This window comes from Globicephala melas, chromosome 7, assembly GCF_963455315.2.
Source record: "Globicephala melas chromosome 7, mGloMel1.2, whole genome shotgun sequence".
In the NCBI taxonomy this organism is placed as follows: Eukaryota; Metazoa; Chordata; class Mammalia; order Artiodactyla; family Delphinidae; genus Globicephala; species Globicephala melas.
The window spans coordinates 56,871,239-56,894,638 of NC_083320.1; the positions used below are offsets into that span (position 1 = coordinate 56,871,239).

The following is a 23,400-nucleotide window of genomic DNA, read 5'->3' on the forward strand; positions in this document are numbered from 1 at the left end:
GTAGGCCTGTTTTATTAGTGTGAACATAAAAGCTGGTTTCTCTTTTGGTATTTTATGCCCAAATATTGACATATACTATAATGTATTTTATACCACCAAGCTATTTTAAACTTCACAGAAAAAATTCACTGTTTTTATTAGAATAGGCAAATGATAACCCCCCACACAGAAATAAAGTAAGTACTTTTGGAATATATTTAATAAACTTGTTATAAAGCTCTGTGGTTTAGTTATTAAATTGATATGTAATTAATTCTCTGTTAATCTTGCACACCTAGTTTACTTCAAGCTTATTGGGATGACCTCTCACAAAATGGCATTGGCATCCAGACACTGAATATCTATGTCATTTAGACTAGCTGATAGCTGCATTATAGATACTATGACACATACCAAATTTTTGTAGTGTTAACTGCTATTAAAATTACTTTTCTAAAAATTAACCTGGGGGAAGAAAAGTAGTCATTACTAGGCTTTTTGATTGTTCTCCAGCCCTACTCATCATTTCACCAGTTTTTAGTCCTCTATATATTTTTTGAAATACAGTGCAGTATTGATGAGCAAGTTTTGTATATAATGCTATTTTCTAATTATGACAGCACATGGTATTTCTTAGAATTCACCTCTATAGACATTAAAAAGTTAAGTATTATAGTTCTTCTCTTTGTATTAACTACTTCTTTAAGATCCCAGAATTTTTAAATTAAATCGGATTTGACTGGGGATGTATCTGTTTCTGAAAATAGTTACATCACAGAGCCTTAATACGATAAATCATGAACTTTGATACCTCTCCTGTTTTTTGTTTTGTTTTGTTTTTTGTGGTATGCGGGCCTCTCACTGCTGTGGCCTCTCCCGCTACGGAGCACAGGCTCTGGACGCGCAGGCTCAGCGGCCATGGCTCACGGGCCCAGCCTCTCTGCGGCATGTGGGATCATCCCGGACTGGGGCACGAACCTGTGTCCCCTGCCTCTGCAGGCGGACTCTCAACCACTGCGCCACCAGGGAAGCCCATCCTCTCCTGTTTTAAGTTTAGTACTGAGGCAATCTGTCAAACAGAATATGACAAACTATGTGGGCCTATGTTCACTTAAGCATGTTTATTGATGAGTCCTGAACTTTGAGCTTTTTGTTTTTTCATTTCATGTGACTTTATTGGAGGGCTTACTAAATTATAACCACTTGTAAAGTTCTTGGCAAGTAAGTATTGCTCTATGGCCAGAGAGTTGTGGAAAACCATGACTCTTAAAATTCTACTCTGGATAAATATGTGAAAGTAGAATTACAAATGGTTAGTGACTCCTGAAATTTTCCACTGAAGAGCTTGCTTGCCCTTATAGCAGAAATGATCTGTACATGTCCATAGAGTTTCATTTCACTTTCTGCTTTTTCTTTGAGCGCTGGAACATTCAAGTAACACAACTCAAATGACCTACTGCTTTTCTGCTTTGGATTTTTGTAAGATTCCAAGTGGTGCAGCAGTGCCATTATAAGTTCCTTTTAAGATAAAACTAGCATTTTTGTGACATGTGAACATTCCTCACTACTTTTTGTGAGCATGTGAAATTTTCATACAGTAAAACCTCATTAACTTGGATGTCCCTAACTATGCAATTTTGGCCTTTTGTTCTATATATAAAAAGAGAGAGGGCTTCCCTGGTGGCGCAGTGGTTGAGAGTCCGCCTGCCGATGCAGGGGACACGGGTTCGTGCCCCGGTCTGGGAGGATCCCACATGCCGCGGAGCGGCTGGGCCCGTGAGCCATGGCCGCTGAGCCTGCGCGTCCGGAGCCTGTGCTCCGCAACGGGAGAGGCCACAACAGTGAGAGGCCCGAGTACTGCAAAAAAAAAAAGAGAAAGAGATTGTAATTAATTCTGTAAACGCGTCTAAGATTATTTGTTTTAAATATAATTTAAAAAATATTTTTCGACTCTTGGCATAGAGTTTGTGATATATAGATAATTTGTATTTATTAAAACTGATATGATAAAACCATGAATTTGTAAGACCTCCATGTCAATATGTGTGCGTATAGCACATAATTTCTTTGCAAAACTATTAATTTTATTTAGCAAAATTCTGGCCTGTACTGTGTAAGGAACAAAACTAGAACTCTTTACTAGTGTAGACTGACCTTTCCTCCAGATTTTTTGAATCAGTAACATTTGTAGTTTATTGCAAGGGATCTTCTGTGATGGTGTGAAAATCGGCTTATTTGCTTAGCCAATGTAGTTTAACTATATTTCTCCTAACAATAATATTAGTTGCTGTTTATTACATAAACACAACAAAGAAACACCTCAAAGTTAGGTTTTTATCTTTGATTTGGAAATTGGGTGGCTCGAAGCTTTCTGCTCCTGTCATTCCCTTTCCTATCCCTTTCTATAAACTTTGAAGAATTAAAGTTGTTATTATTGTTATTATTAAATTATTATTAAGAGATTTGAATTTAATGAAACTCAAAAGAGAGTTTGAAGGGAGTAAGTTTTCAGGTAGGAACCAAGACCTTACTTGCCCTCCGCTGTGGAGACAGGGGCAAAAGACCCTTCCCTTTCTCTCCCTAGCATTCAAGGTGTGTAGCATATTCTGACCCAGAGGTTTAAATCCTGAGGACTTGTCTTGCAGAGGGATGAGGGAAGATTTGTCATGCCTTTGGAAAAGGTGGATCCAGACCTCCCCAGTCATGGATAATAGAGATGTAAATCAGTGTGGGAAATCACACCACATACACACACACAAAGGTACACATTTACACATTGGTCACAGCGTTGCCTGGACGCAAGGGAGACCAGTTCCTTCCGGAAACATAATCTGGGAGTTAATACATTTGCTTTTTTGCTGGGATGTTGTCTTATAGCACATAATTCTGTTGGGACTTTGATATATTTGGACATTCAACTTTCAAATCCATCTTGAAGTTCTTAAATATTATGAAAGTTCATATATATCATGAACTATGGGTCTTTAGGTAAAAGTATGTTTATGGGTTTGTTTCCCCCGAATTTTTTTTTTCCTTCATTCATACCAATTCATATATGGTATGCTGTAGGGAGTTAAGTGCATATTTTTTAAGATTTTAAGGATAATGTTAGACCATTCTACTGTTTCTTAGTCCATGTTTGCATGTGCTTATCTTATTTAGTAGTTGTAACATTTGGGTATACCTAAAGTCTTGACTCTTTATCTTTTCAGAATCTTTAGAAGAACAAGACGTTCTAGATAACAGTACAGAGCAGACAGATGACAAAATATCGGATACAGAGCAGACAGACCCAGTGATTGAACAAGCATCTGACACAGAGAAACCAGAGGAGAAGCAAGAAGAGACCGAGAATGAGGAAACCTCAATGAATAAAGCCAAATCAACAGTTCCCAGAGCTGATGCTATTCCTAATCCTGAACTAAGTGGAGAATCTTCGACAATGTAGTAAATGCTTCCACGTGCCTTCAACTGGATATTTGTAGTCTTGTTGATGTCAGTTATTGCTTCCTTAGGTGGTGCTTTCTTTTTATTTTCCCCCTCTAAAGACATGCTTGATGTCATCTGAATTTCAGATTGCCTAGCTATTTCAGTATGTCAAAGTTATGTCTACTGGCTATTAAAATTAAAAGCAAGTGATATCAGTAAAGTAAAATCCTTTTTAATGTATAAAACCCACACTGTTTAGACAGGTTTTAGGTATTTTTTTCCATTCTAAATGTAAACAAATATGATAGCAGTTTTGTTTTTTATTTGTGACCTGTAAATACTATCCATTGACATAGGAAGAACTTTGGTTAGGAATAAGTTCTAATAGCGTTTGTTTTAAGGAATGAAACTCAATTAAGATTTTTAATACTACATCATTAAAATGGATAGAATTTTAACTCTTGAGATATTTTCCAGGGGGTAAAATGTCTATTTAGGCATTTATATTAAGAGCTATGAAAGTTATTACAGTAACAATATAGGCATTGGTATGAATTCCCAGTAAGAATGCAGTCGAACAGTCAAGTGCAGTGTTACTTTTGATGTCTCTTTTTTTGCACCTGGGCCAGAGGTACCTGATATTTATAATTAGCTTATGTTTACATATTAACATATAGGAACTATCTCTGCACTTAACTGTACTTAAATTTTGAGCATTATTTATATTTGTAAAATAATGATGATATTATAAGTGAATTTTGTGCTCTATTGTGTATTTTGTTAAGGAAAATAAAGATGATGTGTCAGCAATTTTTTTGTTAAATACCTAGACTTCTTCAGACAGCATCTTCGTGGCTGACATGGCTACCTGAAAAGTCTTAGGAGGAAAAGCTCACAATTCAATAAATCAATAGATTCTGTTAAGAGCAAATTATGATATTTTTATTCAGACTTGTTGCCTTTCAAATTCAGAGAAATAGTGACATTTAGAGGTTCTAATCAGAGGTTAGATTTTTCTGATTCATGAGATCCTTAGGCCATTTGTAGTTTTTAATTTGTGAGAATAGGCAGTTAATTATAGTAGTTCATTGGATTTAATATGTGTATTAAGGATTAACTGGGAAATTTTTTTGACCCAGAATAGTAATACTTGTACTTTAAGTACAGTGTTGTTATTTTTTCTCTCTTGCTTTTATCCCTCTTCTCTATTATTAAAAAAAATTGAAATCAAGTTATGCCAAAGGGAGGAATATATAGGAATGGTGTATATGGCAAGTATTTCTAAGTTGTACACAGTTTATTAAAAATTTAATGAAATACCATTTGTTATCATTTAAAAATTCATCTTTATGATTTAATATCTTATATCTGATAGGTATTTTTAAGGAACCTAAATCTGTTAATAGTCTGAGGCATCATGGTATAGTGACCAGAGTTTTCAAGATTAAAGGACTGGGCTTAAATTCCAGCTCTTCAGTCTTGGGCAAGTCAGCTGATCTCTCTGAGACTGTTTTTTCATCTGTAAAATTGGAAGAATAATACCTACTTTTTCAGGTATGGGGACAATTAAAAATAATTTATGTAGTGTGCCTAGCTCACTGCCTGATAATTAATAGATATTAAGTAAATGGTAGCATTTTATACTATTGATATCCTTGTGAAATATGGAAGGGCTATAAATTCTTCCTCTTGCAGATAAGGAAATGAAAAAACAATATGCACATATAATTCAGCTGTTCAAAATCAAGCCTAAGTTTTCTGCATCAGCTTTTCTTTATCATATACATGTATATAAATGCATAGGTTAAGGAAATAGGAACCTGAAACTGTGGAATATAATACTACAGAATATAGACAGTCTCTCTTTTTTTTTTTTTTGATGAAGCCCATCAGATTTTTTGTGCGTTATTGGCCCATAATACTTTAGTAACACCTTGCTGAGTCTACTTGTTATAAAACATTCAAATTCTGATGTACATTACTAGAAAATGAGGAATACCTCAGAGAAATATAATTTAATGATAGAATTAAGCAGATATTATGAGAAGTATCTATGGAAGAAGGTTAAAAGGTAAATTAATGCAACAGGTAACATACTGTAATTGTATAGTACCCTTTAAAATAGAAAAGTTTATCCTGACATTCTAATAAACAGCTAATGGTTGAAAGAGTGGTAAAATGTCCTATTTCTGATTATTAAGACTAGTATAAATGAGGAAAAGCAAACTAATAAGTGCCGTTAGTTAGAGTGATCTTAACTTCCCTACTTACTAATGCTCAACAGGTCATCATCTAACTTTTTCTCACTATACCCTCAGCATAATCTACAGTCATGACCTGGCTTCTCTCTCCTTGGCTCTTCTACCATTATGCTGCAGTCTCAGGGCCTCTTTCAGTTCTCTGACCAAGCTAAACCCTTTCCCATCTTAGGTCTCAGCTTAAATGTTCTTTCTTCAGAGAGATGCCCTCCTAAGCTCCGCATCTAAAGCTGGCCTCTGCCTTTTACTCTGTCATGTTACTTTATTATCATAATGTGTAAGTATTTTATCTGTTTACTAGTTCACTGTATCTCTTCAAGACTTAGAGTCTGTGTGTGCAAGGCTCTTGTCTTATTTACCTCTGTTTCTCCAGGGCCTAGCACAATGTTTGACACATTTATTATGTGAATGAGTAACTTTGTTGCTAAATCCAGTGAAAACTCTCAGTCCTTAACTTATTCCACTGCTTGGCAGTATTGATGCCGTTGAGTACTTCCTTTAGTTTGAAACACTTTTTTTCTTTTGGCTTTTGACTTCTCACACTATTGTTCTTATTCCTCTGGCCCCTTTCTCTCAGTGTCCTTTGCAGGCTTCTCTTCCCCTGCCCATCCTTTAAATGTTGGTGTTTCATACTTTTTACCTTGTAAGCATTTCTTCACTCTATGTCTTCTCTCTTTAGAGGTTCTGGTCAACCCCAATGGATTTTAATTACCATCTGTCTCTCTCATTCTCAGATCTTCACCCTTGATCTGTTTCCTTCACTTTAGAGTGATATATTCACCTGCCTGTTGAAATGTCTTTCTCAATCAATTTATTAAAAAACAAACACTTCAAACTTTCTGTGTTTCTCATCTCATCAAATAGTGCCACTATTCAAGCCAGAAACTAGAATCTGTTCACTCATTCCTTTACCCTTTTTCCTGTACCTTAACTGTCAGTTTCTGTATCCTAAACATCTTTCAGTTATATTCTCATTTCTCCATCCCATTAACATTACTTAATGATAGTAAACATTTGCATTCTAACTATGTGCCAGTCAACATGCCAACTGTTGTATGAGTATTATTTTTATTTGTTCTTTGGCAAGAATCCTGTGAGGATTTTTTCCTCTGGATTATAGATGAGAAAACAGGTGTAGGGAGTAAGCAGCTTGGTAAGTGGAAAATCTGGGGTTTGAATGCAGGCAAATGACTTGAGAAGTCTTACTTCTTATTACTGTTGTACTGCCTTCTAATTCAAGCCTCCTTCGTCTCAAAATTGTCACTTAACTGGTTTTCTCGTCTCCAGTCTTGCCCACAGCTATCTATTCTGTGCACTGTAGCCTGAAAGAGTTTTCACAATTGGAAAACAAATCATGTCATACCATTGCTTAAACCCTTTAATTATTCCTCATTGTTCTTGGAATGGGGTCCAAACTTACCATATGGCCCACAAAGCCCGTGTAATTTTGCTCCTAGTTAACTCTGGCATTTCTCACCACAGCTACTGCCACTGTTCCTCTCCCCTTGTTCCCCCATGCTTTTAATGTAGCTATACCGTTTTCTGTGGTTTGCATATGCAGTGTTTTTTTCTCTAATCCCCCAGTCTCCTGGTACTCTTTCTCTGCCTGGGGTATCTTCCCACTCACATAGATATGGGGACACTCAGTAAGTAGTTGTTGAATTCAATTGAAATAGTTCCAGTTAGAACCCAAGTTTAGAAATTTTGCTAATTATTGTTATTAAGCTTTGCCCTTTATTCTTGTAATTGGTGTTTCTCATTGTATGCATTAGACACAGTCACTACTGTTTGGTGAACATAATTGAATCAGAAGAGCTACCGTTTCATGAGGTGGGGGGGAAAGATTCTAATTATATAATGATTTTTTCATTAAATATTGTATGCTGAGTGTTGGAAATACTAAATGACTTATACAAAGTCATAGGGAGAACTAGCACCTAAGCCAAGTCAGAACTCAGATCTCAGCTCTTAATGTAGGATGCTTTATATTAAACCACCATTTTTATACATTTTACACACCATTTATATACAATCAATATTGGTGTTAGAGATTAAGATTATTTAAAATATGTAACATGTTTACTTCTATTTCCAGCTGACAGTAACTACTTAACTATCTTAAAACTTTTTCCTTATTTTTTTTCCTATACCACTTTACAGTATTACTCTACAGTATTACCTCTTGGCTTGTGTGCAGATCAGTTAGCGGAAGGGTCGAAGAATGAGGATAATTTATGGAATTATGGTAGCTATTTTGAAACAATTATGGAGAACAGAGCTGCTTTAGAAAATTGAAAGAAAAATAATGTGGTAAGTCATCTAGTATAACTTCAATTCATTGTAAAAATTATAGAAGGGATTTAGATATAGTTTATGAACTCCCAAAGAGCTATTAAAAATAATAAAAGTACTTATGTAAAGATAGACCAAGATATAGTTGTGAATCAATGATCTGCTAAATCTTACAATTTGTAATTTGACTTGTTTCAAAGTTATTAAAGACCTAAATATATTAACTCTACCAAGTTAATAAGTAAAATGTGGACATAAAACAAACATTTTGTGTTGTTGCTGTTACTGCAAACAATTTTAATACAAGAAACTAGTGTCTTATTTTTAAACAATTCAGTGATAGAGCTTCAGTTTCTGTCTTGATTAAAACCAGTTGAGATAATCACACAACAACATGGTCAGAGCTGAAGAGGAACAGCTGCTAAAAAACAGGAGCCCCAGTCAGTCTCTGTTCATGGTCACTGGTCAGTTGACTTTATTATGCATAAAAAAAGATGGAAGCCAATGAGACTGGTTAGCAAGTTTGCTGGTGACCTCCTTTGATTAATGTCCACAGATTCAGGCTCTGAGTTTGGAAAGATAAACATAAATATAGAAAAGTACATTTATGAGAATATAATCATAATAAAAATTAAAATGAGTACAGAATTAAACCTTATTAAATTGTATCAATCCATAAACTATTTATTTGTCTAATTTCTTTCCTCCTTAGAAACTAATCTACATTTTCTACTTTAATACTATTTAAAAATTCCTTTAAAAAAATTGTTGCATTTATTGGATAGTAGATATCCCTCCAGTTACCTTTATCAGTTTGCCTTTGTATGAAACTTAGATTCCATTTAATTTCCCATTCTTTCTCCTTCAAAGGTCCTGTTATATGTAGTTTAATTTATACTACTCATGTAGTTTTAGGAGAAGAAAATACTATCCACTTATATAGTTCTGTATTATTTGATGTTTTTTAAAACCTAGAGTTTCTGCTTTATGCATTTTTCTCTTTTTAAAAAGATATTTATGCCTTCCTTTTTTCTTTAGCAACACAACTGATAGAATCTGGAAGCACTCTGAGAAGATTAAAAAGAGTTCTCAAAAATCTCCCTCATAAATTAGTTTTTTAAGTTCTTATTCCAGGATTATATGAGAATAGGCCAAATCTTCAACTGCCAAAGCCTTTTACCAGATCCCTGGCACTTGATTTAGGAAATGTGGGAAAAATCATTTATTTTTGTGGAAATAAATATTTCTATCTGATTTTGAAGGATAAAGAAAGTGGGGAATTAAATGAACATTTTTTTGAATACCTATTCTTGGTCAGGCACTGTGCTCTGGGTACTTTCATATACATTCCCTTACAGTCTGTGTGAGACTATGAGCTATGTGAGAGGATGGAATCCTGTCAAGCAGGGATTAAATTAATTTCCCAAAATCACTTAGTTTATGGATATTTTAAATGGAACTGGAACCTAGGATCTTTAAGTCTTGTCCTTTTCGTTACTACCTACGAGCCCTCTACTTCTTTTTCTTTGGTAGCTGAAAGAAATAGACCCAGGCTCCTGGGTTTCTCATGTTTGTGATAACGCAGTTGTTACTTCTTCAGGGCAATCTTCTCTTAGCCTAACACTTGTCAGACTTTCCACTCACACACACCCTCCCCTTGAAATTCTTTCATAATATTATCTTTTGCACCAGACTATGAACTCCTTGAAGGCAAGGACATGTCTGGTTTTGCTTATTATATTCCTAGTGCCTGGTGTATAGAAGAGATAATAAATTATCTGTTGAATGGTAGTATGCGTGCATGTACACACACACACAATGGGAAATAGCACTGCAGTCTTAATGCAGATTTTATAGTGTGAAGAATTTTGCAAATCTCAAATTATTTGAATTATTGAGAAGGGAAAGGGCCAGAAAGCTTGTTTCTCGCAATTTAGGAAAATTCCAATTGACACTTTTGCCTTTTTTTTTTTAATACACTGTCCACATTGCTGTTGGAGTTTTCTAAAACACAGACTTTAAATATTATTGTAAGGCTCCTTTGTGTATGGCCAACTCCTTAGGTGGCTTGTAAGCATGACTTCAGAATCTAAATCACTTTTCTGGGCTCGTCTCTCACTATTCTCCCTCGCGCTCTGACCACAGGTGAGTCTTTCATACCTCTGAGAGATACCCTGCACTGATCTTGCATGATGCTACTCTTGTCAACTCTCATTTCTTTAAGAACTAACTCTGTCTGTAATCTGAGTGATTTCCTCAGCCTTCCTAAGCAGTCACTTGCCTTTTGTTCCCATTGTACTTTATATACCAGGTGTAACTTGTAGTCTCCTGATGTTTGCCTCCCTCACTTGATTGTAAACACTGAAGAAAGGCCATGTTTTCTCAGTTTTTATTTTCTCACTTTCTCTTCAAACAAAACAGCACAAATTAAAACAAAACTAAAACCTGGCATGGTCTCTGCTACATGTACGTTTAGAGAGTGGGTTTCTATAAGTGATAGACCTGAGTTGATCAGCACTAGTGGTTGGTGTGCTACTTCCTTCTGAAACGCCTACAAATATAATAATTGGGGCTAGAAAATGAGAAGGACTGGCTCAAGATATAAGAAAATGGAAACTGTGAGCACACTGAGGGTGGGGAGGATTCATTTGTTTTGAATTCTTAATGCCTGATACAGATGCTCAGTAACTGTGAATGAACAGACCTGAAGAAGGCCTAAGAACTGGTGTGCTGGGGGGGACCACAGTGTCAGAGCTCTTCCTTGACTCATGTGAGTCCATTATTTGGGTATGATTTCTAAATTGTATGTATAATTTGTGTTCTTTAGCAAACTCCCATTCTTGAAGATCCCTATACTCCCCCCACCCCTGATCCCATATTTTACTTACCTGTGGAATGGGGTTTTTAAAAATACCCTGTTTTGGGCTTCCCTGGTGGCGCAGTGGTTGAGAGTCCGCCTACCGATGCAGGGAACACGGGTTTCTACCCCGGTCCGGGAGGATCCCACATGCCGCGGAGCGGCTGGGCCCGTGAGCCATGGCTGCTGAGCCTGCGCGTCCGGAGCCTGTGCTCCGCAACGGGAGAGGCCACGATAGTGAGAGGCCCGCGTACCGCAAAAAACAAAATTTTTTTTTTACAAAAATAAAAATACCTTGTTTTTATGTTTATTTTTATTCATTATCTCATTTCTGACCATTTAATGTTGCAACTGACATTAAGTTAGGAATTTTCTGGATTAAGTTGCTGCTTTTTGGACATTGGTGGAGCCTGGACACACACACACACACACGCACACACACACGCACACACACACGCACACACGCACTCTCTATATACATATATATATAAGTTAAGAATATTTCCTCTTTCAATGTATAAGGTATAGGAATTCAGACCTTAAAATTGAGTACTTTCGTCAAAAAATCATTAAAGGCAAAGTTTGCAGTACATGGCAAGTATAATTAAAACTTACATTAGTGTGGTATATTTTATGAATTATAGTCAGCTATGTTATTTTTTTCTGAAAGTGAGAAAGGCTATTTGTGCCTTATTGTCTATAGCAAGAATTCTAAAGGCTTGGCCTACCTGCCAAGAGTTGACATATTTTATTAAATTATAGTGGTATGCTTAAAAAAAAATCTTTTCCTAGGAACAAGAAGGAAACAAATTTTGGCGTGAATTTGTATTCTCAGTTATGAGTGTTCATACAGCCAAAGAATACATGAGTTTTCAGTATAGGATGTTGTGAATTTTATAAAATAATCTAACCTGAGAATTGGCTGAAATAAAATTGATATGCTTGAAACATGTTTTGGGTGGACGTTGTGTATTCTTTTCAGAATGATTTTTTTTTTCTTTTGGTTTTTGAAGACCTGGATTCTTTTTGTATGTTTGTATGATCTTTCTTCTCTTCAATAAGGCAGTCTCCTGTAGTTGGGCTTGATGGAATTAAATGGCGTTATATTTATTTAAAGACAGCCACAATCCTTACTGAAGAGTGGGGAGTCTTCCTTCCCTGCTGCCTGATGCCCCACCCTGCCACACCTCCTCCGCTCCCCCAAACAGCAAAGGCAAGAGCAGCAGCTGTTCAGGTTTTAGGAGATTCTGATAAGACCAATTTCTCCTATCAGCAAACAATTGTAAGCAATAGTTTGAAGCAAGCATGAATGTTCAGCACTCCTTTTAGGTCAGGATGGCACAGGACTACTAAATTGGACAGTAGTGTTGTGTGTTTGGAGCAGGAAGAGGAGAAGGGGAGCAGATGACTTGCCTTCTAATGAAGAAGTGGAATTCAGGGCTACTGTGTTGCAGATGAGTAAAAAGAGGTATGGCAGCCAACACTTCTGTTTTTAAGTGTCTCCAATAGACATGTAAACAATTCAATTTGTGCATTATAGGTTTTATTGTCTTTAAAGGGTGATTTATGTCCTTATCTCTGCATCATTGTACACAAGATACTGCCCTCTATCAGAGGGCCTGTGCTAAGTTTTTAGACCTTTGTCTTCATTAGTACAGCAATTTTAGCTTGTGATCATTGTACTAGACCTCACTGATAAGCTAAGACACTGCGAGGTTCATGGTGCTGATATCTAACCTCGCCACTGGCTTCTTGACCCTTCTGCTTCCGAAACATGGGTCATTTTTTTTTTTTTTAAACCCAAGGTAGAACTTCATCAATTTTTCACACACATTGTGGGCAGTTTAAAGGTTGGTCAGAATCAAATATTGTGCTTTCAGATTTGATAATGTATGAGTACAGAAGGATGACCTTTGATACATGGTCATACATCAACATGACATGAGCAGTAAATGCAGCAATTACCTTTACTACATTGAAATGGTGCTTTAGTTTTCATCTTCAGAGCAATTATTGCAAAAACAACAAAAATACATTTAAGTTCTTATTATAACATTTGTAAAGTTCAGTGTCTTTTGAAAACAGTCGTAATTTATGCACTTATTTTCAACATGAGCTTGGTTTTCATAAGATGCAATAGTTCACTATCAAAATATGTTGTTGACATGATAACAATAGGCAGGTTTGTTGTAAAGCTACTTTGTGTTTTATAAATAGGTTATTTTTCAAAAGGATTAAATGCTGGTTCTGTACAAGAGTTTTACCATTTGTAGTTTAAAATGTATTGAAGTCTGTGCCCAGTGGTCATCTAAAGGAATATTTAGTGATGATACGGATCTTTGTGATCACACACAGCTGCATGTAGCTTCTCCCACTGTCTAAGGGATTGTTGCCCCTGGGTGTTTATATATTCATTTCTCCTTTGATGAGTGCCTTCTGTGTGTCAGGCACTGGAGATATAAAACGAGTGAGACATGGACCCTACTCTCAGGGAGTTCATAGTCTACTAGGTGGTTATTCTAATAGGTCAGTTCTATCTTAGGAAGTCCAAGATGAAAAAGCAGTAAGTTGACTTAGTTAAGTCCTAAGTGAAATGTACATGGGACTTAAAAAGTCAGGAGACCAGGCTTGCATTTTGACTCTGCCACTTTCCAGCAGTATGACCTTGTGGGGAAGTTAGGTAACCTCTCTGAACCTTGGTTTCCTTGACCATAGAAAATGATATGTAGTACACAGAGCTGCTGTGAAAAGTAAATACGGAAAGTCTAGGCCAAGTCTGGACTAGAATGGGAAACTTCCTTGTCTACTTTCCATCCTCCCTTTATCTCCCTTTACACCTCTCAGCCTGTTTACTATTTCTCTATAAATTCTTCTCTTTCTGGCATAGAGGTTAACAGGAATTCAGGGAGTCCAAGGACCTCTGGAAATTTTCTGCAGAATTTTATATGTGTGCATGCACATTTTTCCATGAAGAGAATACATAGCTCTCATCTAATTTTCAAAGGGGACCATGAGTCAGTAGAGCAGGAACTCGTAGCTCTCTTCTAGGAGAATAGCTAACTATCAAAGATACCAGTTAACATTACTGTAATATTTAAATTAATGATGTTAAAAAAAAACACAATTGACGGGCTTCCCTGGTGGCGCAGTGGTTGAGAGTCCCTCTGCCGATGCAGGGACGCGGGTTCGTGCCCCGGTCCGGGAAGATCCCACATGCCGCGGAGCGGCTGGACCCGTGAGCCATGGCCGCCGAGCCTGCGCGTCCAGAGCCTGTGCTCCGCAAAGGGAGAGGCTGCAGCAGTGAGGGGCCCGCGTACCAAAACAACAACAACAACAACAACAAAACCCACAATCGAATCTCAAGTACCTTTTCTTTGGGCATTAAAGAACCCATCAAATTATCCCCATGGCCAGAAGCTATATGCCAGGTACAAAGCAGCAATGGCTACAGCAGTGGCAAAATTAGTATAAAAAAGGAACTATAGTTTAGTGTGTGGGTCTTGAGTGTTTTTAGATTGCTGATAGCTTTATCAGTGATCACTTTTAGACAGGAGATTTGCTTAAAACTCGACAGTGTTAGTGAGATTAGTGAGACTGCATTTTGAAAATAAGGTAGGGGTATTGTAAGGAATCCCAAAGTATCTTACTGGATTTTGATGTTATAAATGTTAAAAGTCTCACCACCCTCCCCCCAACCCCCTACTTGTTCCCTCCCCATAACCCAGGAACTTCTGCTCATGCAATGATGTCATAAAATTAGTTTTTTTCACCAATACTTGTCTATTTCTCTCTTGGTTTTTAATATAAGAAATCTAAAGCACAATGATAAAAAGTTTAGAAGCTATTTCACTGCATTCTATCATTGTAATGCATTAACTACTTTCTCTTCCTTAGGTTCCCTTTTAGTCTTTAGTCCTTTTAGCTTACATGCTTTATAAATTGATAGGTACACAGTTGTATTCTTAAACCAAACTGTGTCTGAGCAAGGTGGTCTGTGTGGGGTCCCACTTGCCTCCTTTAGCTTCTCTCACGTGAACTGTCATCGAAATCGTGAGTCAATTACTGACCATTCCGTAGCACCTGAAGCCATGGGCATCTGGTCACTGGGAAGAGGTTTGAACCCTTAACTTTTATAAACCACGAAGCAGCTGTCAAGTGGTAATGAGTTTTTTTCCCTTACACTCAGGCAAACGCAGGCTGAACGCTTGAATGCCTGGTCTCCCTCCTTGCCCTAGTATCTCCTCTTCCATTTCTCCTTCAGAATATACCTTAAGTTTGAGTTTGTACATTTGCCTTGTAGGTCTAAACCTGTTGCATTGTAAAATGAAGTTCATCACAGAATTATTTATGATAATGAAAACATAGATGATCAAAATGCTCAGAAGTGGGTGAGTATTTAAATAATGCATTTAAATATTTTTGAAGTATTTTTAATAATGTGAGAAAATGCTGAATATTTAATATTAAGAGAAAAGTGGATATGAGGTTACATGGTATATATAGTCTGGTCTCATATACAAGGATGTGGAGATAAATCTGTATATAAATATAGATCTATCTACAAATATATAGATATATGAGAGAGAAGAGTTTATAAAAATATAATAATATAACAAATGTTATAAAAATATAAGAAATTTTAACTAATTATAGTTGGGTTGTAGTATATGTGTTACTTTGTTTTTTCACCTTTTCCCCCTGTACTTTGAATATCAAGAATGTGCATTACTTTTTAGCAAGTCTAATTTTTAAAGTAAAAAATTAAAAATCTAGAATAATGAGCTACAACAAATCACTGTGTTACAGAAAGATTTCTAAATTCAAATTAATAGTTCAGTTATTTCCAAATTCAGAACATTTTCGTATATGCAAAGTCTTGGGAAAGAGTTCAACTTCAAAAGGCAGAGAAAAAAACGACTTTATCTGGGCAGTAAAAATATAGAGGGACTCCCCTGGTGGTGCAGTGGTTAAGAATCTGCCTGCCAATGCAGGGGACACAGGTTCAAGCCCTGGTCCAGGAAGATCCCACATGCCATCGAACAACTAAGCCCGTGCGCCACAACTACTGAGCCTACGCTTGAGAGCCTGCGAGCCACAACTAGTGAAGCTCGCACACCTAGAGCCCGTGCTCCGCAGCAAGAGAAGCCACTGCAATGAGAAGCCCGCGCACCACAAAGAAGAGTAGCCCCTGCTCGCCGCAACTAGAAAAAGCCTGTGCGCAGGAACGAAGATCCAATGCAGGCATAAATGAATGAATGAATAAATGAAAAAATAAAAATATAGAGACCTCTGTTACTTTGGAATAAAGAATAGAAATGAATGCTTTATGAAAAATATGGACTTAAAACTTAGGAAGGAATCTGAGAAACTCATAATTTTTTTCTTCCAGCAGCTTAAATAAAATACTCTCAGCCTGTAGATTTTTATGAAAGCCCCTGTTCATTTACATACTTTCTCCACCTTCCTTTCTTTGCACATAGGCATAATAGCTCATTAATTCCTTTAATTAAGAGGAATGAATCAAAGGTTTTTGTCTTCTAATAAGCAGTTGCTTCGTTTTATGCAATATAGCACCATAATCTTTGATCTTCCCTTAATATATTTCTTTGGAAATCTCACAAGTTGTCGAGACGAGAGTTAAATAATTTCCTAAATCTGCATCTGATAAACATTTAGAAATAATCACAGTACAGTATGCAGTAATGTATCTTAGTGCAGATTGCTCTGGGATTGTCATATGATAGCAATCATAGCAAAATCTGACCCAAGCTTCCCAAACTGAGAATTTGTGGCAATTTGTGATAGAGATGAGAATGAATTTCATGATTTAGAAAATTAGATAGGTAAATTTAGGACTTTGTAGAAATATTTACTTCATGGGTAGTTATTTTAAATGTCTATTTATGTAGGCTAGTGTACATGGAGGCCCCCCTGACATGCTGGTTTCCTACTGGGGAAACCATAGTTGACTAAATACTTAATATATACCCAACCTGCTGTAAGACATATACACAGTGTCATTAGAAGAATTCTTTGAAATAGAAAATTATTTATCTCTGTTCTTTAGGTAAGGAAACTGAAGTTCCAGGAAATTCAATCACGCATGTAAGGTCACACAGCTGGTAAGTGGGAAGGGCAGTATTTGAACCTAGGTTGATCCATAAATGTTTCATTGTATCACACCACCTCCAGTCTTATCCATTTGTTCAAGTTGACTTTTTACCAGCAATACTCTCTTTACTTTATATACTTTAAAGTGATTAAAATATCCTGTAAAAATGTTCCATAGTAATATTCTGAAGGAAATCTTGAAGAGTCCCTTTGGTAAGACTCACTTCTTGTGTTGCCCAGATTTTGTGAAACAGTATTGGAGATGTTACTATTATTTTAGAAGCTAAAAAGGAATATGGTACTGCTTGCTGGCTCCTCCTCCACTTAGTAAGGAGCAGTGCGCATCCTTTCCGCTTTCACTGTTAGCTGTGTCTCTTCTGTGCTACCATACAGAGTTGACTTGATTTGTGACAACAGCAGAAAAGGTGATTATAAGTTGCTCAGTACATAAATTACCTTTCTATTCTTGGTACTAAGTGAATTTCTAAAACCAACATCTAAATTCTTTGATTCTGTGCCATTAAAAAATTTGTCTTTCCAATGAGATTTTTACTGAAAGTACTGAAAAATATCTAATATTTCTTGTCTATCAAAATGCTTTTCTGAGTACATGTCAAATGCTGGTTTGGTTTATACAAAGGATGCAGATTTCTTCCTGGATTGCACTTTCACTGAGGGACTAATTGTCTCTTATGTACCTTCAGCTCTCCACTTAGAACAGTTCTTGGCAAACAGTACATTCTCCATGCGTGTTTGTTGAATTGGAATTGTTTCTAGCAGGACACTGTGCCCCTGATATAGATGCTTATCTTCTCTGAAATTTAAGATTTTTGAATGAAACGAAGAAACCTTGATTTTGGATTTCTCTGTGCATCTAAGTCTTCATCTGAAGCCAGGGAGGGAAGGGTACGGACTGCTGCTCTCCACAGCTCCCGTGCTCTTGGGCTTTACCTAGAGGTCTAGGCATTGATGACCAGCAGCCTTTCTCCACTTAACCTTTGGTTACAGGCACCGGCCCCACAAAGGTCCTCACACTAGTCAGCTGCCTTGTCTGGCCCCTCTCCCCTTCCTTCCTCTCCTATCCTTCCTCTGTGATCATCCTGTGCTCACCCAGCACCTGCATCCCCAGTACTTTGCATGTTCTTCTATTGAATTTGGGGTTGGTATCAACCTTTCTCCTAGTCCTTTATGGCTTTTGCATGTAGTTTTCATGACTTTTGATTCTTATGTGTAATTCATGCATTGGGATGGCTCTATTCACAAAGAACATGCGTTCTACACAAACTTCTACTAACACATGTTGCTGTCAAACATTATCGCCAGATGTTTGGGAAGGCAAGTAAGGAAGTAGTTCAGGGCTGTGAGACTCAGGCCCTCCCAGAAAAGTGATGAGGGACTGGGATGTCCTATTGCTTCCAGTCACTTCAACAGCCCCCGCCTCTCCTGATGCCTCCCAAGAGTGTTCTGAGGCCACCTCCGTCAGTTTTCACAGGATATGGCATCTTTCCTAGCAGACTAGGGAGTTCTGGTTTTCATGCTGTGCTCCACAGATCCCCTAGACTCCACAGGTCCTTCTGTCATTCCTCCAACATTTGACTCAACTTCTAATGCAGATGTGTAGTGACTTTAAAGAATGTACACACAATGTATTTTATAACAAATTTTAACACTGGAGGCCACTAAGTTGTGTTCTCACTGATGGATTGATTTCACAGTGCATAAATTTTATGAATTAGAATTTATAAAATAAATTCATTTGTAACCTAGATGTTGGCTGTCTCTGTGAGCAGTCTCTAATCTCACTCCTTGCTGTTCAGACCTGAGCTCTGTGTCTGTTCTTCTTTAAGACCGCAGGCCCTCTCATCTCTCCTCTGGGTTATTGTAACAGGCACTCATCCACTTGCTTCATAATCCATTCCCAGGAGCAGCCAAAGTAAGCCTGTTCATAGGGTCTGATGACTCCTCTACTCAAAAACCCTCCCATAGTTTCTCATCTTTTGTTGTTCTTCTTGTTGTTGTTGGGGGTTTTTCCAGGTTAATTGAGATATAATTGACACATAACATTGTGTAAGTTTAAGATGTACAACGTGTTGATTTTATATAATTATAAATTGTAAAATGGTTACCACCATAGTATTGGCTACCCCTCCATCCTATCACATGGTTACCATTTCTCTTTGTGGTGAGAAAGTTAAGATCTACTCTCTTAGCAATGTTCTAGTATATGATACAGTATTATTAGCTACAACCACCATGCTGTGTATTAGATCCCCCAAATTGTTAATCTTATAACTGGAAGTTTGTAACCTTTGACCAATACCTCCCCATTTCTCCCACCCCCCCCCCAATCCCTGGTAACAACCACTCTACTCTCTATTCCTCTGAGTTCATCTTTTTAAGACTCCACATACAAGTGATATCATACAGTATTTGTCTTTCTCTGGCTTATTTCACTTAGCACAATGCCCTCAGAGTCCATTCATGTTGTTGTAAAGGGCAGGATTTCTTCTTTTTTATGCTTGGATAATATTCCATTGTGTGTATATCACATCTTCTTTTTCCATTCATCTGTTGACAGACATTTAAGTCCATAGTTTAGATTCACAGTTCTCCATATTATTTAGAGTAAAAGCCCAAGACATTGCAATGTCTTATAAAGTCCTACACTATCCACCCTCACCCCCTGCTTGATGTTCCTGTTCTTATTATTCCATCTCTCTTTGCCCTCACTGGCCTCCTTGGCCTTCTTCTAACATGCCAGCCATACTCCTGCCTCAGAGCCTTTTCTCTTAATTGCCCCTCTGCCTTAAACATTTTTGCTTAGCTGGATCCCCCATCCCCAGGTCTTTACTCAAATATCAACTTGCCTTACCTAACCTGACAACACCTTCCTTAAAATATCCCTCCATTCCCTTTCCTGCTTTTTTCCTCTGTTAAAATTGTCTAAAACTTCTCTATTATCACTAATGTTCAATAGCAATATTATCACCATCTAACGTGCATATATTTTGCATCTTTGTTTATTGCACCCTTTCCCCCTGTAGAAAGTAATCCATGTTGCCAGAAATTTCTGAAAGTTTTGTTCCCTGCTGTACTCCCAGTACACAGCAGTTGGTAGGTTATCAACAAATATTTGAATTCTCCGGAAATAATCCATGAGCCCCAGAACATTAGTAAATAGACTAGATTTTTCTGGGACTTTTGCAGGGGAGATGGACAAGGTGGTTTATGTCCAAGGGGAGATTCTCCTTTCAATTATTCCTTTCCTAAGAATAGAGACCAAATTGTTTTGACTTAAGAGAGCTGCTCTCCCAGTGCCTTGGACATTACTATAAACAGTTCCTTTTTAGGTCAGTACAACATTTAATCAATCAGATTAAGTTATAATGTTTATGAGGATCTGAGAGTGAGATGTGCCATAATGCAAAAGTCAAGTGGATTTTGGAGGAAAATAGATTTATGAAAATTCTTTTTACTATTACCTGAATGCAATGATCTAGATAAGCTAAGTAAGTAACTCTGTTTCTTTTCCTATTTTTCCTAACCCCCAACCACCAACTGCCTCCCCCCTCATCTCCATCCCCATCCCCCAATCGATGAAGTAAAGCCAAACTTATTGTCCAAATGGTGGATTACCCAAGCCGTTTGCTTTTCCTCACGCCCTTTCTGTTTATAGACTTCTGGCCAATTCTATTGTTCCCCACCTGGAATGACAATATGAAAAGAATTAAGGCAATCAATGTTATCACTTATGGTAAAAGTTGGGTGAGGAAGAAAAGAACAATTATTGGCTAAAAGGAAATTTGAAGGGTCCATATGGATTGTCCCTCCATGTGTTTTGTTAGCATGTATAATTGATAACAATACTAATGCATTAAAAATGATGTTCTTGGGCTTCCCTAGTGGTGCAGTGGTTGAGAGTCCACCTGCCGATGCAGGGGACATGGGTTCGTGCCCTGGTCCGGGAACATCCCACATGCCGTGGAGCGACTGGGCCCGTGAGCCATGGCCGCTGAGCCTGCGCATCTGGAGCCTGTGCTCCGCAACGGGAGAGGCCACAACAGTGAGAGGCCTGTGTACCGCAAAAAAAAAAAAAAAAAAAAAAAAGATATTTACTTCCCAGTTTGCATTTTTAGCTCACATGTATTTCATTAACACACATGAGCAAGAGCAATACACACATAGCAACAAATGAGCTTTCTTTACCAGCCATTGTGCAAAGTTAACGAGTGGCTATTTTTAAGGCTGATCTACTAGTATATGTAAATGTAAACACCTCTGTATGCAGTGGTGACATCTTTAAGTAATTGAAAGCTCAGCATGAAAATTGTGTCCAGCCTTAAGATCATTCTCAGTTAAAAGGTTAATCCTTTTAATAGTTAAATAGGCTGCCCTCTCAGATATATCTCAGAGAAGAGAATTTATTATATAAGGTATAATCTCATTGGGTATGCAAGGTAAATAACCTCATTAAGACTGGAATGTGAAGGAGATACACTACTATTCAAATAGGGCAAAAGGGGGCCAACAAGTTAAAACAAAAGGCAGTTATGGAAAGTCAAGCACTGCTTTTATTTTGTGTTTCATATTTTGTGCTGAATAAGCAGATTAAAAGGGTGAGCTGCTTAGCTTCGAGAAGAGCCTAAAGAAAAGAGGCCTGCCCCGGCCACGGCGTTCAAGTTCGCGACCTTCTGCTACATGCTGGCGCTGCTGCTCACCGCTGCACTCATCTTCTCCACCATTTGGCATATTATAGCATTTGATGAGCTGAAGACTGATTACAGGAATCCTATAGACCAGTGTAATACCCTGAATCCTCTTGTCCTTCCAGAGTACCTCATCCACGCTTTCTTCTGTGTCATGTTTCTTTGTGCAGCAGAGTGGTTACACTGGGTCTCAATATGCCCCTCTTGGCATATCATATTTGGAGGTATATGAGTAGACCAGTGATGAGTGGACCAGGACTCTATGACTCTACAACCATCATGAATGCAGATATTCTAGCATATTGTCAGAAAGAAGAATGGTGCAAATTAGCTTTTCATCTTCTAGCATTTTTTTACTACCTATATGGCATGATCTATGTTTTGGTGAGCTCTTAGAACAACACTCAGAAGAACTGGTCTGGTTAAGTGCACGCAAAAAGCCATCAAACGAAGGGATTCTATCCAGCAAGATCCTGTTTCCAAGAGTAGCCTATGGAATCTGATCAGTTACTTTAAAAAATGTCTCCTTATTTTTTAAATGTTTCCACATTTTTTGCTTGTGGAAAGACTGTTTTCATATGTTATACTCAGATAAAGAATTTAAATGGAATGACGTATAAATTAATATGAAATGATACCTCTGGTGTTGACAGGTTTGAACTTGCACTCCTTAAGGAACAGCCAAAATCCCTTGAATGACTGCATTAATTACTGACTGTCCTTAGTCCATTGGAAGCTTTTGTTTATAGAAGTTGTAGGGCTCATTTTGGTTTTATTGAAATGCCATTTAATTAAAAATTAGCTGTAGATATCAGGTGCTTCTGATGAATTGAAAATATATATCTGACCTGTGGAAACTTCATGGGTTTCCTCATCTATCATGTAGGTGATTATATATGGATGCATTAAAAAAATGAGTGGGATTTTTTTTCCTTTGACTTGAAATATTATCCCTGTATATTGCATGAATGAGAGATTTCCCGTATTTCCACCAGAGTAATATACTTGCTTTAATTCTTTTTTTTTTTTTTTTACTTGCTTTAATTCTTAAGCATAAGTGAACATGATACAAAAATATATGCTGACTTACTTGTGAAGAATGCATTGAAAGCTATTTTAAATGTGTTTTGATTTGTAAGACATCACTTATTAAGAAACTGGTTATTATACTTAGTGTTCTAATCTGGTGGTAAAGATATTCTTAAGAGTTTGCAAGTACTTTAGATTTTCAAAACTGAATGAGAGAGAACATTGTATAGCCATCCTGCTGTTCCTTTAGTGCAATACAATAAAACTCTGAAATTAAGACTTAAAAAAAAAAAAAAAGAAAAGAGGCCTGGATAAATCCTTTTGGTGAAAAGCAACAGATTAGAGTATAGACTGTTGGTCATGCATTAGTTGAATAATCTCAAAGAGTGGAAATTTTGATTTCCACGAGTGTGTCTTCAAAGGGCTATAAACAAAGTGATCCTTCCTGGATCTAAAACCCTGATAGACCTTGGACACTTGTTTCCCCAAAGCATGGGTACCCCTGATGGCTGACTTGATTAACTGTCCTCTCATTTGACTAAGCTCCCTTGTTACGTTGGAATTTCAAAATCATTACACTATGAAAAATTCCTCTTCCACGTAAGGTATTGGGCAATGGTCTCCTACCAATTAGTATCTACATTTATTGTCATCCACATCTATTTCATCTACTGTTATTGTCATTTATGTATCATAAAAAAAAATTAAATTGCTCTTGCGCCTCCAAAATTGAATAATC

General features: G+C 37.2%; 1 protein-coding gene and 1 pseudogene across 2 annotated transcripts in view; both read left to right on the top strand.

Moving 5' to 3' along the window:
• Positions 1-4,465, top strand: part of LNPK (lunapark, ER junction formation factor) — an 83,304-nt gene extending 78,839 nt beyond the window's left edge. For both annotated transcript variants that reach the window (XM_030851384.2, XM_060302230.1), the window contains exon 13: positions 3,192-4,465. In XM_030851384.2, the coding sequence (XP_030707244.1) occupies positions 3,192-3,427 (236 nt within the window). In that variant the 3' untranslated portion in view covers positions 3,428-4,465. The remainder of the gene's footprint in view (positions 1-3,191) is intronic.
• Positions 4,466-21,576: 17,111 nt separating this feature from the next.
• Positions 21,577-22,645, top strand: LOC115851091 (protein cornichon homolog 1 pseudogene; annotated as a pseudogene).
• The last annotated feature ends 755 nt before the right edge of the window (positions 22,646-23,400 follow it).